We start from the raw sequence: 19,551 nt of genomic DNA on the forward strand, positions 1-19,551 counted from the left end.
CAATTTCAGACCAATGTCCCAAACTTTTTATATTTATAGTCTCAAACAAAAATCTTTCCATTTCTTTTTTTATATGACAATTACCAACCTAGTTTGAAGAAAAAATCCCAGACAATAAAACCATCATTCTCTATCACTGATTTTTCTACTGGTCTACAAAAATATTCAGGTCCCCCCAACCCTAAAAAAACCTTCTTGATCATTTTATTACTCAGACATTATTATCCTCTCTCTTTCCTCCTATTTACTGCCAAGCGTATGGAATAAAATATTTGTAACCAAAACTTCCATTTTATCACTTTCACACATCTAGGCTTCTATCCTCAAAAATTCTTTCAAAGGTCACCAGTTGTCCTAATCACCAAATCCAATGGCCTTTGTCAGTTACTTTCCTTCAGCTCTCTATAGTATCCAACACTGTTAATCACTTCTCATCTCTGGATACTTTCTCCAGCTTTGGCTTAAGATACAACCTCACTCTCCTAGTTTCTCCTACCTTTCTAACTGCTCTTTCTTGGTCTCCTTTGCCACATCCTAATGTTCTTTCTAAGAAGATTCAAATCATCTGCTATTATCTTCTCTTTCTAAATTGCCCTTGACAATTTCATTCCCATTTAAACTACCTTCTTGACCCAGAAGGCTCCCATAGCTCTATCTCATACTCTGAACTATCTTTCAACTCTTTTTCTCCAACTGCCTTTAGGACTTTTTTACTAACATCTCAAACTCAGCATATACTGAATCAAGCCCATTATCTTTCTCCCTAAACCAAATTCATTTGACCATCATTTCTGTCAATTTTTGCACCACTGTAAATTTCTTATATTTGCAACCTTGAGGTCCCTTGGTTAGAATCCACTGACAAAGTCTGGTAAAACATTGGCTGGTTGTTGTCTTTCATACTCAAAGACGACCATAACGGCATCACTATATTAGATCCAAATTACAGTGTGTCCAATTGGCTGATCAGAACAATATAAGGTCAGAATGCTCTGCCACAGATCGAACACAAATAGTCCAAATGAACATTCGGGCCAGCTTCTCTAACTTTGCACATCTCAAGTTTCTTCTGAGCTAATTCAACTCTGCTTTCCTAATACAGAACCTTCTCTGATGAGGGTACATCATGCTGGGAGGTCCTGTGCCAGAGTCTCCCATGTCATATAATAATTAGGAAGTTCTTGAGACTCTGAGAGTGTCTTTGTATTGCTTTTTCTGACGACTTTGTAAGCACTTGCCCTGTGTGAGTTCTCCATAAAATAATCTTTTTAGAAACTGTATATTTAGCATTCAAACAATGTGGCCAGCTCAACAGAGTAGTGCTCTCTGCAGTAAAGTTGAAATGCTTGGCAGTTTAGTTTGAAAAAGGATCTCAGTGTTGGTATCTTATCCTGCTAGGTGATCTTCAGAATCTTCCTAAGACAATTCAAATCTAAGCAGCTCAATTTCCTGGCATGGCACTGGTATACTGTCCAGGTTTCACAGGCATACAACAAGGAGGTCAGCACAACCTTCAGTTTGGTAGCCAGTCTATTATCTCTTCTCTCCCACACTTCTTCTGAACCTCCCAAATACTGAGCTAGCTATAACAATATGTGTGTCAATCTCATTATCAATGTGGACATCTCTGGAAAATATACAGTCAAAGTAAGAGAACTTATCCACAGCTTTCAAAACTTCACTATTTGCTATAACCATTCCACATATGTATAGTATGGTGTTGGCTGAAGGAGGATCTGTGTTGTCATTATGTTATTTGATAGGCCAAAATTAGCACAAGCAACAGAGAATCAATCCATACAAAAGCTGCCTAGAATTTTCCAGATTATATGGCAAAAGGAGATTATGCCCCAGGAGTTCAAGTTTTACTTATAAAGTAAAAAGAATTGATTGTCCTATGACCATCACAGTAGGGGTCTCTCTTGATTATTGCTGGTAAGATTCTTGCCAGAGTCCTCTTTAATATGACCCTATACTTAGAAAAAGGTTATCTACCTGAGCACCAGTATGGCTTCAGAAGGGGCCAAGGAACAATCAAAATGATGTTTATTGCTCAAAAACTCCAGGAAAAGTGGCAGGAGAAGAACAGAGATCTGTATACAACATTTGTAGATCTGACCAAGTCGTGAGAGTTTACAATAAATTATGTCAAAATTTGGTTGCCTAAAGAAGATCATCAGCACAGTCTATCAACTTCATGATGACATGCTTGACTGAGTTCTAGACAATAGACAATGTTCTTGACTTTTTCTGGTCACCAATGGAGTGAAACAAAGCTATGCTTGCTCCCATGCTTTTTAACATGATGTTTTCAGCCATGCTTTCAAACACCTTCAATGAGAACAAATATGGGACCAAAGTCAGCTACCACACTAATAGTAAATTCTTCAACTTGAAAAGGCTACAAACCAAAAACTGAAGTAGAGGAAGTATTGGTGCATGATTTTTTTGTTTATAAATGATTGTGCACTCAACACAGCCTCTGAAACAGAGATGTAACATAGATGAAACATAATGCTGTAAGGGGAGAGATTTAGGTCCTTCCCACCAAGAGTAACATGTAGCCTTGTGAAATGAGCTTGATTCCATCTGCTCCATGATCCCAATAGTTAATATGGCCCTTTTCCTTTAAGCTTTCAAAAAGCAATCTATTCATACCTCTCAAGTGCATTTATATTGTCTTATTTTATGTTAATATCCACATGTCATATTTTTGCACTAATGTAGAAAGCCACAAGGGCACAATGAAAAGAACACTTAATACTGGACCTGAAATCAGTAAAGAGTGGTGTTTAAATCCCACCTTTAATACAAGCTCTATAATCCTGGGTAAACTGATGAAAGCTAAAGGGATAGTGATTGAGTCAACTAGATTCAAATAATATTGACATAACATTTATTATACTGCACTGACTGCTGTCAGATATTTACTAAGTTGTCTAACATAGACTATGAAGGCAGATAATTTTATTTTTTCCTATTTTCATATTATCTTGGTGAAAAGATAAAAATTAAAATTACCTTTGATTTCTACTGTATTGATTTTACAATGTAATTTATTTTATGCTGTATTGATTTTTATAACTGAGTTAACATCTACCTAACTCACTTTGTACTTTTCTAGTTTGAGCTAATTTAAAGGCATGGTTGAAGAGGAATGAAGAGGAATGAGTGATAACACTCAGGCTAATAGCCTCTGGAACATCTGCTCGTCTGTAAGCCCCAACTAGATGAAACTGGTACCACCACTCCCCAAAAGTCAAATTGTCTCTTCTTGAATATACTTAGGGGAGGCTTTATCTCTTCAAGGAGACAAAAACCTGATGGTTCTGGTCCCCTAACAAAGATTACAAGTGGCAGATTAGTATCATAAAACACTTAATATTCCTTAATTATCAAGGAAGGTCCCAAATAGCTATACCTGAAAGTCAACCCACTTTCCTCAGTGTAGCCAATTATTTTCACAATTTGAGGCTTAGTTTATTTCACCATATATTCAGATGTTATTTAAGAAAAAAAGGTGTTAAGTACTTCATAACTCTTTCTAAGGAATAAACATCTCAATTCATTCTTAATTTCTCCAGTCTCACTTACAGAAAGATAAGCAATGAGCTATTATAATCTAGAAAATGTACCTCTGATTTATTGCTTTGTGGATCTATGTTCCGTCTAATGTACTGAGGTGACTAAAATGCCAAGAAAATGCTAAGTAGCAATAAAATCAATACTACCAATGCAAAAGAAGGCATAATCTTATTCTTATACAAAACAGTAGCTTGTTTAGACTTACCATTTATCAATTCTGGCTCATCAACCTCAGGAAACATATAGACAAAAAGAAGTCTAGACAAGTGGCACAGTGGATAGAGCACTAGCCCTCAAGTCGGGAGGACCTGAGTTCAAATCTAATCTCAGACACTTAACACTTCTTAGCTGTGTGACCCTGAGCAAGTCACTTAACCCCAATTGCCTCAGCCAAAAAAAAAAAAAAAGTCTAGATGTTGCCACATCTAGAAGAGGCATAGAGTGGAGACAATAGGAAAACAACAACCATCGCTTTATCACAAGGGCCCTTTTATCCATGATTCTAATAGAAATAGCACTTAAAGTATTATATAATCATATGGTAGAATCACTTGCTGTCTTAATTGTAAATAGCGCTTTTTGGTCACAATTTGTTAGAATTTTTTGTCTTGATTTATGAGTTTAATGTGGAAAACTCCTTGGGTAAAAACATCATTTATGGATACAAATCAGCAATCTGTCAATAAAATAAAGAAATAACACCAAATGATTTGCACATGGTCAGCAAGCTAGTATTTGGGTAAGATCACTTTCTTTTTACCTTCAAGGTTTACCCTCTATTCTCTACTGTTGCCAGCTTACTATTTACCTAATGAAGCAAAAGAAAATAGATATGCTAGAAGACTACTTCTAAAATATTTGAAAGAATGCCATCATATAGAGAGTACAGAAAAATTCAATTTACATAAATTGAAAGAATGTAACAACTAGGAGTCTTTTAAATACAATGATTATATGTGGAGGAAATGTATGTTGTACTTTAACAAAATACTCTTTAAAGATATGTAAATTGGTTGAATTCTCCTGAAAATAAAGAAATTCAGTGCATATGCTTAAATATACTATATATGATGTCTGTGTGTGAGGAAAGGAAATTATATAATCTGTGAGTACTTAATATTTAGAATTAAAGACACAAAATTAAGAATGTATAAATTACTATACTTTTATATTCAGAGCACCTTAACATCTTATCAATTTTTAAATAAATGTATTTAACAGATAGATGGAGGTCTATGGTTATGAAATGCTTCCTAGCTGCATAAGCTATTCAAAGTGAACATTTTATTGGTTGGTTTTACTTTTCTATGTTTCTTTATTACAAGGAAGGGCTCAATGGAGTGAAGGGGGGCAATAAATATGTAAAGAAATTACCATTATGTAAATAAAAATATAAAGCATCAATATTTTTTTAAAAAAGCAAAAATACATACCTTTCCAGGTCTAAAAAACACTTTTGTTAATCCAAATTTGTAGTCATGTTCATTTAGGCCCAAAGCTTTAAAAAGAGCCTAAAAAGATTAAAAAAAAAATTTAGTTCTTAGGTAATCATTAAAATTTAGTAAACTTTACAAAACAATAACAGGTAGTTTCAACAAAGAAATATGTTATTAATACCTTGCAAAAGAGTCTTGGATCCAATCGAGCAAGTTTATCTGGCATATATTTCTTGTACATGTTATAGAGCTCATGAAATGAAGCTCGAGATGGAAAACCGCCCTGCATCAGGTCCAAAACAGACACCATTCCTACATTCATAAGCAAGCACAAATTTGCTAATATAATTCACAAAGGATCACTTTCAAGTTAACAAAACATTTACATCAAAATAATTTTTAAATGGCAATTCATAGAAACCAGATTTAGAAAGTAAAGTTATATTGAGAAATGCAGTCAAGATTTCTGATAAAACTATAAAATATTCAGGTATATCTTTCCTTCTAATATTTTGATGAGTAGCTTTATCAACAATATGCAAGACAATAGAACACCAGTTATATAATCAGGAAAACCGAAGTTCAAATATAGTCTCAATCACTTGACACTGGGTAAGTCACTTTACCCCAAGCAAGACAATAGAACACCAGTTATATAATCAGGAAAACCGAAGTTCAAATATAATCTCAATCACTTGACACTGGGTAAGTCACTTTACCCCAACTGCCTGGCTAAAAATAACATCATAATAATAATAATATACAAGACAGATTTAATTTAGGAAATTAGATTTTTAAAACTATTTTGTTTAACAGAATTTTGTGTAGAACAGGGGTTTAAAATGCTGCAATAACTATATTTCAATATAACTGGTATCCTTTGTAAACATTCACAGACTTCATTTGACTAACAAAGAGATACATGATAGAAAATAGATTTAAAAAAAAAAAACAATTTGAAGCATGGCATAAATTAAAAGGTCTTTAACCTTAATTGGCAAATCTGCATCTACAAATATATTAAATTGGCAGAGAACTGAAGTTGAATACTTTGGGGAATTTTATTTACTACTAAAAGTGGGGCATATCCCACATCCAACAAATCAACTGACACAGGAAATTCTATTGCTTTCAGATATAAATTAACCTACTATCAATTTTAGATAAGATCTAAAATGTTCTCTAAGGAAATGGCCTCATATGTAAGTACATAACTAAGACTAACAATAGAAAATGACCAGAAAAGATTTGCATCTTTTCCCCATTACACTATGTTCCATCTTCATCATCTATTTAAATGAGCTCTACATGTACCATAATTCTAATGCTAGGGTAACTGATTCTGAGGCCTTAATGTACAACCTAAACCTAGCAAAAAAGCTAATTTTCATATATGAATGAATGTTAAGATGCCAGTAAGTATAAATAAAATACTGGTAGAGAGTGTTCAAGATTCTTGACCAACAGGATATTTGCAGGATCTATCTTTTCATAACAAGGCCCGTTCTTAACCAATAGGGATGAATCTCAGATAGAAATAGAAAAATAATAAGATTTTTCCAGGACAATTTCAGTTTTTTATATCCTGTACTAGATGGGTAGATATGTCAGTAAATTTCATCATCAACATTGATTTGATTTCCATTGCCCACAAATAAAGAATCTGAAATGTTGTATTATGTTATATACATATGTATGTATATATGCATGTAAAAAATATTGCGCTGAATTCTAAATTATTTAATTGACAGTTAATAAGATAATTCATAACCTTTATGTTTATCTATTTTTCTACAATTCAGTCTCAAATCTCTTTCCCTGAATATAAATCTGGTCGTTTTAAAGAACATTTAGGACTAGGAGTCTGGAGTAGGCTTTCTTTCCTGAGTTAGTAAGTATGAAAAAACAGGTTTTACAATGCAATTTTGTACTGAGCAAATCTATGACTCACTTCACTCTTATTCATAAATGCTTCTCCCTCCCCTAGCTACTTCAAATGTCTAGCTATATATTGATAACTGCAATCTTGCTTGAACCTCAGGGTCTTCTTTCACTTTCTTACATTAGAAAATCATAATAAAACCATTTCAGAAAAAGTCCGACTAAATTATAATATCCTTATAGCTTTTGAGAATTAACATAAAAGAAATAAATGAAAATTTAAAAAGAATAACTTTAAATCTCAATGTTCCCATAATAATAAAGGAAACTTGATTTAAAAAATGTTGGGACCCAAAGTATAGATTTATATATTTAATCTGAGAATTACTTAAATTTTGCTAAAACAGTAGAGCCTAGATTAGGAAATTTGCTTTATTTTTAATTTATGGGAAGGGAGGGGAGGAGGGGGAGAGAAGAGACAGCATTTAAGTACCAAAATCAAAAAGTAACAGAAACAATGACCAAAATTTATTTTTTTTAAATTTCCAAAAATTCTGGTTGACTATCACAGTAATAATTATTTTTAAAAGACAGATATTTTAAATTTAATTTGTATATGTATTTATATCCAGCATTATAGAAAGTTATAAAAATTCCTTAAAAAACACTTTTTTCATTGAAAATTGAGCATAACTCAAAAGGAATATGAATTTCCTACCTGAGTACTGGGTAATAATTTTAATTTTATGTTTTATATTTTAAAATATCTTTTCAACTGACAACTATCCTTTAAGGGGAAAAAAGTAACATTATCATATTATATTTACAATTACAATGTAACTATGCAGCTTTAAGACATGCGACATACAGAAAGCTACAAGTTTAAGAATCCACCTTAGACACTTCACTATATATATATAAACAAGTCACATAACTTCTTAAGACCTCTTCTTAAGGCTTATCTGTAAAATGAAGGGGCTGGACTCAGGTACCTCTAAGGTCCCTTGCAGCTTTAAATCAATGATTGTAATCTTCACAACAACCCTATGAAGCCAATAGTACAAATACAAGTTAGCTACTTTTTTAACAGATAAAGGAGGGCTTGAGAAGTTAAGTAATTTTTCCTAACTTCTTGATCTAGTGCTTTGGTTTACTCACTAAATCATTTTCTATTTTAGATTAAATAACGAACACAATGTTAACAGAGATCATAGACAAAAGTTATCTAAGTATATAAATACCTGAACATTGAAGTTGGGACAAAATTTGAGCACCTTCAAAATGGTGACTTGTCATCTTTAAATTAGGCTTGATGCAACGAATAAAACTAGATCCCTAAAAGAATAACAATACATAGTTATGCTACAAATATATCTTTATTTTTACACATTGTTCAAATCAGAATTGAAGAAGAATAATAATGATAATTACACACAAAGATCTTTTAAAATTATTGCTTAACAAGTGGCAGGGGGAAAGGGGACTCCCTACTTTCTTTACGAGAAAATTTAAACAATTTGCTACCTGGTTTTAATCTATGTTCTAGTTATTTTTGTTTATAACTATCTTTCTCATACATTGTGATTAAGCTGAACTGAACTTTTGCTACTTTCTCATACATAGCATTTCTCTATCTCTTGAACTATCATTATATAATCTATATAATATTTCAATGTAAATGCAGACATAAATGTAAACACTGGCATAAACATCAATACAGAGAGAAATACAGACCCAGATAGATATGGATATGGATATGGTTATAGCTATAACTACAGATAATAGATACAGATACAGATGCAAAAATAGACATAGATACAGACATGAATACAGACATATCCCACACAAAGCTATCACAGTGATTTTCCTAAATCCCTACCTCAACAAATCCTATTGGAGCCCTATCACCTCCATGTTGAAATTTAAAAAAAAAATAATAATAATTGCTTAAATAATGAAAGATATAACACTTTTTGTGCCATAAATCCCAGTAATTTAGAAAATCCCTTTAGCTATCAGGGGCCAAAAATGATTTTTAAAAGATTTTTTAAAATGCAAATCCTGTATCAAATGGCTTTATGTGTAAAAATGCTTTATGTACTTAAATTTAATATCATACCTTTCTTATTCATAGCATATAAGTATTGGTTGTCTCTTCTATGTGAGAATAGTATTTCTTTTATTAAAATTTTTTTCTTGAGAACTAGAACAATTTAAACTTCTTTTCTTTGGTTAAATTTCAAGAATATATGGCATACTCCTAAAGATACCTCTTCCTTTAGATTAAAATATCAGTGGACAGTAACTCTACATTAAAACATCTTCTACAAGTAGAATTCAAACTTCTTGGGGAGAAGGGGGAGGGAGAACTATATTATTTTTGTCTTTATCTCTCCAGTACCAAGAATGATGCTTATACAGAGGAAGAACTGAATGTTCATTGAGCTGAATCTATCACAATATCATCATAAAATCAAAATTCAACAGTGGTTGATTCTTTAAGAATAATTTCAATAGAACTCACTTAAAATTATGTAAATTAATCTAATCAAATCAAATGACGTAAATAATAAAAGAGCACTATATAAAATGACTATAATGTCACTAATATCTTACAAATAACATCAGAACTTTCACAAATGAATATGAAAATAGTTTTTTGAAAGGCTCTTTTTTTTTTCCTGAGGCAATTGAGGTTAAGTGACTTGCCCAGGGTCACATAGCTAGGAAGTGTTAAGTGTCTAAGGCCACATTTAAACTCAGATCTGAAGGATTCAAGAGGTTCTAAATATAGTCATTCAATTTTCTATATAATTTATTAAACTCTACTTTTGAAATTTTCTACAGTTAATTTCTCAACACAAGATTACCAACTTTGTTCTAAATTACTATTTTTCAAAAAAAAATAAAAATCAGTCTTAAACAACAAAACTTAGTTATCACTGAGGATTTTCTAAATGTGAAGCACATTTTATATGATGGTATGATCATAAAAACAAATGCATAATCTCTCAGATTGAGTGTGCTGGAGCAGGATACAGAAAGACAAAATTCATTTGGAGCTATAATTCTGGCATTATTTTTAAACCATAAGTCCCAGGATTTGTAGTCAAGCTTTCTATGTATAACTAAGCATAAAATGGGTCATCTTTTCTACTGTATGTGTGTTAAAAAAAAAAATCTGCCTCCTATAAAAAGGGTCAAAGTATTCTTTTCTATTTCTTCTATGTCAACACTGTCCATAAAGAAAACCCATGCAGTGATACTCAAGGAAGTTACAAAGTAAGAAATTCAACATGGGAATTATAACAAATAAATTAAAAAGCAAAATTTTTTTTGGCTGAGGCAATTGGGGTTAAGTGACTTACCCAAGGTCACACAGCTAGGCAGTATTAAATGTCTGAGGCCAATTTTGAACTCAAGTCCTTCTGACTTCAGGGCTGGTGCTCTATACATTGCACTACCTACCTGCCCTTAAACTAGTTTCACCAAATATACTAAATGCTAGAGATAGAAATAAAAATATGAGACACTCCCAGCTTTCAATAAGCTTAGATTCTAAGTAGGAAAAACAACACATATAGGATTCAGCAGAAAGGCAGATAGAAGGACCTACTAGTCCTAAGGATGGTGTTGTAGTGCAAATGGCAAGGTTCTGAAGTAATTGAGGCCCCCTGGCAGGGGAGACAGCAATACCTAGGCTTTAGGAGGATATGACAGCAAGGCAAATGATAAGGACCTTTCTCATTTCTGATTAGATACTGACCCCCTTATCTTACTCCTTTCAGAGTAAAAGAGATTCTGGTACTATAACTAAAACATTAATCCCCAAAGTCCCCACAGTGCTAGAGTCTATGCATAGACAGACCAGGCAGTGCAGTGCTAAATGCTTTATTCTTAATCTTAAAATGAACTTTTTCCAAAACACAATCAGTCATGCTATTTCCCCATATGTATAAAACTATGTTATTTTGTTAAATCTTAATATAACAATCACATCAACTTTGGAACTCATAAGTCATTACCCTCTCTGGGTCTTCCCTGGAGCTCTTTCCTCCTCCTGACTGAAAAGGGTGGACAGTGGAGAATTCCTCTCAGATCCTCCATTTAAGAAGGATGCACAGAACAGCTATGATCTGGCTACTCTTCTATACTTCATCATTGTCTCCAGAAACTCATCTTCCTACAAGATCATATCAACCCTGAAATTCATCTCCTCAGTACCTCTATTTCTGATGTCCCTCGTCTGATTGAAGAAAGTGGGCACTGAACAATGGAGACTCGCTCCTCCACCATTTCTCATCAAATATCAAATAACTTTCCCATTCCCTCCAACCACCTCTCCTCTCTCTGTTGTCTCATTCCCTCCACTTTTCAGTTCTTTTTATATGTTGTCTTTTCCCATTAGATTATTTTTTAAAAGACAAAAGATCTTTATAGAAAAGTATTTTGTATACCCAGAAATTATACATAGTGTCTATCTGGCACATAGGAAGCACTTAATAAATGCTTACTGACTAACTGATCTGAGGAATGACCAGTATGTAAAAAAAAAAAAAAAAAAAAAAAAAAAAAAGGTAATTATAAAACATTTTGAAAATTATATATAATAAAAGGATTTACTACACAAATTTCAGTTCAAGAATTTACTAAAAATTCAACACTTTAACTGGTATTAGTCCCAAGGTTTTAGTAGATACTAATAATAATGGTATCTAATACTTAAAATATAAACTTTGGAATAAGGGAGGGAAAGGTATACTGTCTTCAAACATACTTACAGTGCTACGCAATTTTTCCAGAAGCAAATTTAATTGTGTCTGTAGAGGAAAAAAATGTGTTTACTACATCATAAAATAAAAGTACAACATATGAATATTAGTTAAAATCAAGATGTGCTAAAAAAAAAAAACTATTGTCACTATATTTTTTTTAAAAAGTAACATTACAATTTGATAAGTGAAACATGCAAAAGGATTTGATAAAACCTAATCATGCAACATGCCCTGTAAACACAAAGGAAATTAATCACTCTATTTGCACAAGACATATCAAGAGTGGAAATGATTACTGCTATTAATATAAACTCCACACTTTAAAATTAATATGAAAAAAAGATAGTAGACCCAAAAAACAAAATACATTCAAAAAGTGAAGTAACATTAAATATGTACATGGCTTATGGAAACCTATACATAATTCAATAGCAATTCGCTGAGCAAATCTATATTTTAAATGAATATGAAAATCAATGGCATATAATTAGAGAATATAAGTCACTTATAATTATTCATAAACATCTGCATAATTTCCATTTACTATTTTTCAACTGCCTCAAAGGAAAAGACTTTTAATTTTAGTTTAAACTTTAGAAATATTTTATATATAAAATAATTCTAACAATAAATTCAAAAAAAATTATGATGTCCCTATTATTTAAAATGCTATGATTCTAATTAAATAATTCATCCTACTTCAGTTCTAGAATTGAATATTCCATCTATTTTGCCAAGATACTACAAATGATGAATGTCCTCTAATCCTACCCATTACATTTCTGTAATTCTGTTGTCTGAGTTCTTTTATATACTCCTAACAAGAAAATTTGTTTCTAAAACTTATATTAATACTAACAATGCACAGTACCTTTCTTCACTAAATCAATACAATTTATATTCACTTAAAACTCTCTTTGGGAGGTCTTGAATATACTTATAACCCAAATGAATTCAAACTTAAGTAGAGTAAGATGATTTATCAATTTGACAAAATATAGTTAATGACCCATTTTTTGGAAATGAGGCTTCTGACAATTTTCATATCTGATACACTGCTAGCCAACCCACAAAGCAAGAAAAAGATTTCTCAATTAGAGAAAGAAATAGTTACTAGAAAACCTATGCACTTTAATCCATGAGTATAGCATTGAGCTCCTATATGACAGTAGGAGTATGATACTCCTCAGCCATTACAAAATGATAAACTTATTTTCAGCTTGTCAGGAAGCATATACATTCATTTTTTAAATGTCTTTCATTTTAAAATTTCATTTCATTGAAAGACTTGAAAAAGTCTTTCAAGGGAGCTTTTAAAGTATAGTCTTCGGTTACCTGGAAATTTATTTCTATGAAGCCCTTCATTAATAATTCTAGAAAGTAAGGCAATACTATATGAGCTATCTAATCAATAATAATGACTTATTAAACTTATATTCAAAATTAATAAGTACTATAGAATTTCCTGGGCCTCACCTCTCTATATACCTCACTCTGCTTTATCATTGTATTTGTGTAAATGTTGTTTTTATGCATAATAATATAAGCTTGTAGAGAGCAGGTCTGTGCTATACAAAATTGCTGAAATTTAGAATTATATTATTTATCCACATATGGCAAAGTAATAATATCCTAAGCACAAAAAAAGTTGGTGCAAAATGTTTCCGAGGAAAATGTGTATAATAATATTTCCAGAAAATTGTTTTTAATTAGCTTAACTTTGACTATACGGAGTTCTGTAAGTGGAAAAATATATATTGCTGGGTGAGATAAAGAAATGAGGCAAATTGTGAATGAGTTTTGAAAACTATTAAGTGGTTAAAAACACTTCCTTGAGAAATAGCATTAAATTCATTAAAACTGATACATTTTTTAAAACCTTTATCCATTGAATTATAAACAATTAATACTTGTGAATAAAATAAAATAAGATTCAAAATGGAAAATTATTTAAAATTCTTGTGTTAAAAGTTACTTTCTACTGGAATACTTTGAAACAAGCAACACTATTCTGTTTCTTAAAAATATTTTGCACCATAAGTTGATATATCATAGTTTTCATGTAAATAATTGTTATATTTACATCTTTAGCCCTAATATATAAAAGTAATAATATAAAGTAAAAAAAAAAAAAGATAAAAATAGAACAATATCCCATGGAACTAGTATAAAAAATAAACATACTATGCTATAACTGGTTCTTCATTCATCAAATTTTCAGGAAAAAACCCTGTATTACATATCTTAATTCTGAAAAAAATCAGACAAGACCAATGAAAGATTTTCCATTTTTAAGACAGACTTTTTGAAAAATGATTTCCTTTGCCTAAAACAACAAAAAAATTCTTGCTTTCAATATGAGCACAATTAAATTAGGCATGAAACATCTGTCAAAAGTGAATAAGCAATTGAAGCATTTAGTACTTGCCTTTTAAATAACAGTTATTATTTTAGTAGGACAATTTTAATAATAAATCATATATTTGTTAGCAATATGCACATTTACAATGCCACATGATAGAAAACACAGAAAAGAGATTACAAACTGTTTCAAGAAGGGCTCTTACTAAAATGGTAATAAAATTTATAAATACAAATCCATAAAGGTGATCATTTACCTGAAGCCCCTGGCTGTGCCTGCTTTTCCTCTCTCAACTCAACTAGTCCTTTCTAGCCATCCTGAGCTGGAATATCCCAGCTAAAATAAAACTGCTGAATAAGGAAAAGGAAACAGAAAACATGTGGAGAAAGTAAGGATTTGAATGTCAGCTTGACAGTAAGCAGAAGAAAGGAGAAAAATTAGGAGAAGTCATCAGATATTTTGGTTAGGCACTAATAAAGGAAGCATTTAGCATATTGCAAGTATTTCTGCATTTGGAGTTCCTTTCTAACTCATTAAACTTAAAGTTTAAAAAAAAAGACCTATTAGGTCAACTTTTATATTATAATAATGGTTTTTTGCCAATGGCTTGGTTTATATCTATTTTACTTTATACAATTTAAATATTTTGAATGCAGGAAAAATTTAAAAGTTTTAATACCTTGAATTTGTTCCCCACACTGATGAAGCTAAGCTTTCCTGCTTTTTGCTTAGTGTCTTTGTTGTTGTTTGTGGATGACTCAAATAATTCCCGAATAAATTTATCCCTGGATTCACATATTAAGGACTCAAGAGACATATGTAAAGCATCATTGTTTTTCTCAACAAATTGAGTCTGAAAAATAAATAAAATAAATTTGTTTAGAATAAGGAAACTTCACAATATTAAAGCAATTTTTTAGTACTGAAGAAATACAAGCATCTACAAATATAAGCATCTCAAAATTTCTGAATCTTTTATTTTTAGAAACCCTCAAAACTGTGATAAAAATATACCACTTATCACAAAAAGTTTTGTCAGACATGGAGAAAGCCTTTATTTCATGCTCAATTTTATCAGTATTAACAAAAAAGGTGTTTTCCTATGATTAAAGCAGAGTCTTAACTCGTTGTCTACAGGTCCCTATGGTTTCATGAATATTTTAGAGAGTATTCATGAATTTCGGTTTTTTTTAATATTTTCATAACTTTATAATTGGTTTTCTTTGCAATTATGTGATTTTATTTTATCCATTTAAAAAAGATATTCTGATAAGAAGTTCATATGCTTTACCAGACTATCTAGTAGGACTATGATACTAACTATATACTTACTGTTTCATAGCACACAGCTCCTGCAAAATGCCTGATGATAAAACCTTCATCATCTCTGATGTTCCTGTGAATAGTCAGTTTGGATTTCCTGGGAATCTGTAAAGGAATCCACAGATCTTCAATTTATGAAATTATTAAATAATGAATTACCTAATCTGTGAATGATTACTTAAAGAAACCTCAAATTCACAAAGTCCCTCTACCTTTTACTATTGGAATATTAGATACAGTTATCAAAGTGTTCTTGAATTATATACAAAATAGTAAGTTATCATAATATCACACATAAACATATAACTAACAATATCAAAGCCACATTCAAGTACAACCTGCCTTTTATAAGATTTGTTATTTATCATAGATTACAGATTTAGACCTAGAGGGGACATTAGAAATCATATCATTTAATCCATTCATTTTACAAACAAGGAAATAGAAACCCAGGAAAATTGATTTGTCCAAGATCTCAAAGTCACCAAGTGTCTGAGTTAGGATTCAAACTCAGGTCTTTCTGATGCCTGGTACAGGGCTCTAATCACTACAACATTTTTATTATTATCAGTCTCAGAAAATTCCAAATGCCCAATTAAAATTTCATTAATCCTCTTATATTTAATAAATGCCATCTAGGCTCATTCAAGGCACAAAGAAAAATGCCACACTGAGATTGTTTGCCTTTATACACACACACACACACACACACATACACACACACACACACGTACACACATACAAATACATATATATAATAAATAAGAAAAATAGCAGCTAAATAAATCTTAAAATTTAAGACCAATTATGAATAAGATGGATTTTGCATGATTATTGTAAGCAGAATGTAACATAAAAGTAAGAGGCAATTTGGAAGAATAGAAGAAAAGATCATCATCAAAGAATTATATGACAAAAAAAGAATGCCACCTAGTAAAAATAAAAGTGTCACACATGACAGGCAGGGCTGGACTGGTAGCAATCTGTCTCATTAGGAAGAATTCCCAAATTAATGAAATCACAGACCCAATAGAAGAGAAAAAAAATTACTTAATTTTCAGCTTCAATTTAAAAAGTTACAAAGTACTATTTATATGGAGGTTGCCACATTTACCCAAGTATTGGGTAATCTGGAGTTTGATTGCCTCAATTAGGTATTTAAAAGATAAAAGGTAAGTAATGTTCCAACTGCAGGAAACAGCATAAGTAAAATACAGAAACAGGAAATTGTAAAATATGTTTCAAGGGCAGATAGTAGCCTTGATTTTGACTTAACCACAGGATTTGTGAAAAGTTACTTTTCAGTGGTAGTAAACTTTGAGTGTGGAATTGTGAATGCACACTGTCTGCTGCAAGCTAATCTATTTATAAAATTGGTCTTTTATCTTTCTTTTATATTCTTCATTACAAGGGAGAAATAGCTTATTGGATGGCAGAGTCTAAAAATTTAAGGCAAGTAAAAACAAAATAACCTAATAAAAATATTTTTAAAGAATATTTTAAAGGGGTGTAGTACAAAAATCTGGGAAGGTATGGTGTAGCAGTTTATAAAGGTCTTAAATGCCAGGAAAAGATTTTTCAATTCAAATTGACAAACATTTACATGACAACATTTACAATCCATTGTGCACAAAGTGCTAGGATTTTTAAGAATACTTTTTCTTTTATGTTAAAAAACAGAAATGGGCAATACATAATACATAAATATGTATTTATACATATAATACATACATAAATAAACAATTCCTACCTTCAAGTGCATACATTCTACTAGGGAGGAATAAGAGCTCAAGAGTGTACTGTTTAAACAATAGATAGCATGTCAATTGGAATTTCTGAGCAGAAGAATGGCAACCTACTAATCTCTACAGAAGGAAAGGCAACTTTAATAGTAAATGTGGAGCCTGAAGGGAATAGAGATACTAAGATCAATTAGAACAAAATGCTCTTATTTCAGGAAGGTGGGAACTAATGTCTTAGTGACAATGGGAAGAAAAAACCCAGAATGGGTACATGAAATTCCAGAAGTACATCTTAATCATATTACCCAGATCTTAAGAATAGGAGACCTGAGTAAAATAAATGTTGCTTCCACTGACAGAAATAGTTAAATAAAAAGGTGAATCAGATTTGAAAATGTAAAATATGGCACACTTTCAATTTTTCAATGGCTACAAACATTAAATTCTATACCAGTTCCCCTATACTTTTGTCATTTTCAATTTGTCTTTCCTGATAGCTGATGTCAGTCATTTAACATGCTGAACAATCGAAGAAATATGTTATATTGTTTCAAAGAACAGTGAATTGAAAAGGTTTTCTTGATAAATCCTTTGTTTAAATAATGATTCATTAGTGAGGGAGTTTCTCATCTGTTTCTATGAAAATTAGTATCCCCATATGTAAAATAAGGCACTTCTTTGATTTCTATGGTCTTTTTAAAGTTTTATAAAGCTTATGCTATAGACATTTATTTTAGAAGACTGAATCAAACAAGTGACATTTATATAGTACTAGCTTTAAGCTTTTCAAAACAAAATACACACACACGCACGTGTGTGCGCAAATACATACAATTTCATATGATCCTGGGAGATATTATGATACTTACTGTAAGAACAATTATGACAAGAAAGGTTAAGTAACACACCTAGATTTTAAATAGTCATTATCTAAGGACTGAGCCTGGTCTTTCTAACTCAAATTCCAGAGTTTTTAATAACTATACTAAATTGTCTCTCTAATTAAAGGGCTTTCAACAAGATCACCAAGAAATGGTTACTTTAATAATAAATTAGAGGAAAATCTGTGATTTCATTAGCATGAAGAATTGCTAGGGTAGGAAATTCTTACAACACAGTTTATAGCACATTTGTATCTTAAAAGGTAATTCCTAAGTAGGTACTTGAGACACACAAAGGTTAAGTGATTTGCACAAGCTCACACAGTTTGTAAGTGTCAGAGGCAGAGATCTTCACTGAATCCAAATATAATAATTAGCTATGTCTAATGGTCATTACTTTGTAAAAATATAGACAAAAGTATGTTAGAATTTCCATTTAGTTCCAGGATTTTCATTTTAACTTTATAAATAAATTAGCTAGTATTGAGAACAGATATCTGCGTATCCTGGGTTAATTCTGAAAATTGCACACATGCCTTTCCTATTCATTGATTCCTCCCCCAATGAAACAAATAAAAATTCAGCTCCAACTTTAAATCTTCACTAGTACATATAGATTATTACTTAATATATACCAATATTATATAAAGAAAAGAATCTTCTAGTTTTTTTTAATGTCCATTTACTCAAAGTAAAATTTTTAATGCTCCTTGGTACTCTTGAGGAATGATCTATTAAAGGCTAGCTCCATTAAAGCATCTTCAAAAGGATGAGTCCTAACTCTCTTCTTCACTACACTAAATCTTTTCCGTAAGACTAATAATGTTCTAACAGTAAACTCACAGTAAGACGAAAATGGTCCTTGTGCTTCTGATGAACTGCAGCTGTAAAGTGCTGATCACTTGGTTGAGGAAGGCGATTTTCTTCATCCAAAATATCCAGTACTCCCACTAACTTTGCTTCAATTAAGTCTATTTAAATAAAATAAATAAAACATTCAAAACAATGTCAATTGTAACTAAGCATAAAGTTTATAAGCACTAAAAGAAGTGCTACATTGATGACAAACTAGAACAATTTAAATAGTCTATTGGTTTTCTGTGATAACTGTTAGTTTTTACTGAATTTGTCATTATAGTCCATTGAAAAATGAAAACACAGTGAATTTAATAAAATTATTTGTAGTTTTTAAACATTTTATCAAATAAGAAATTTCTTACACTTCTCTTTCTGAAATAGTTGACACCTGGTAGGGGGGGAAAAAAACTTTTCTCATTTAAATCATGACTTTGAAAAATAAATCAAATTTACAAGGCTTCAGAACAAAAAAAAAAATCATTCCAAATGTTTTTGCCTCCTTATAATACTTTGCTTCCTCTACATTTTTACCAAAAATTCAACTGCTCTAAAATTGTTTGGATTAAAATATACAAAATAGTGTATACATTATTAGATTTTTTAAAAAATTTTCCCAAGCACATTATTTTCAAAAGTAAATTTACAATGATAGCACTAAAGGGACAACAAAATCTACTGTCAAGAGTATAGCACAGATGCTATTCTCAG

General features: G+C 31.2%; 1 protein-coding gene across 5 annotated transcripts in view; it reads right to left on the minus strand.

The window, feature by feature from the left end:
* The window catches only part of MYO6 (myosin VI), a 192,988-nt gene that overhangs the window by 40,480 nt on the left and 132,957 nt on the right, over positions 1-19,551 (minus strand). For 4 of the 5 annotated variants that reach the window (XM_031964609.1, XM_031964611.1, XM_031964612.1 and 1 more), the window contains exons 17-23: positions 18,829-18,956; positions 15,372-15,467; positions 14,719-14,892; positions 11,684-11,722; positions 8,144-8,237; positions 5,203-5,333; positions 5,019-5,096 (exon numbers count right to left, since the gene is read on the minus strand). In XM_031964609.1, coding sequence (XP_031820469.1) covers positions 5,019-5,096; positions 5,203-5,333; positions 8,144-8,237; positions 11,684-11,722; positions 14,719-14,892; positions 15,372-15,467; positions 18,829-18,956 — 740 coding nt within the window. Of the gene's footprint in view, positions 1-5,018; positions 5,097-5,202; positions 5,334-8,143; positions 8,238-11,683; positions 11,723-14,001; positions 14,390-14,718; positions 14,893-15,371; positions 15,468-18,828; positions 18,957-19,551 lie in introns of those variants that run through there. The other variant, XM_031964613.1, reaches the window with a different exon arrangement.

Source organism: Sarcophilus harrisii, chromosome 4 (assembly GCF_902635505.1).
Source record: "Sarcophilus harrisii chromosome 4, mSarHar1.11, whole genome shotgun sequence".
NCBI lineage: Eukaryota > Metazoa > Chordata > Mammalia > Dasyuromorphia > Dasyuridae > Sarcophilus > Sarcophilus harrisii.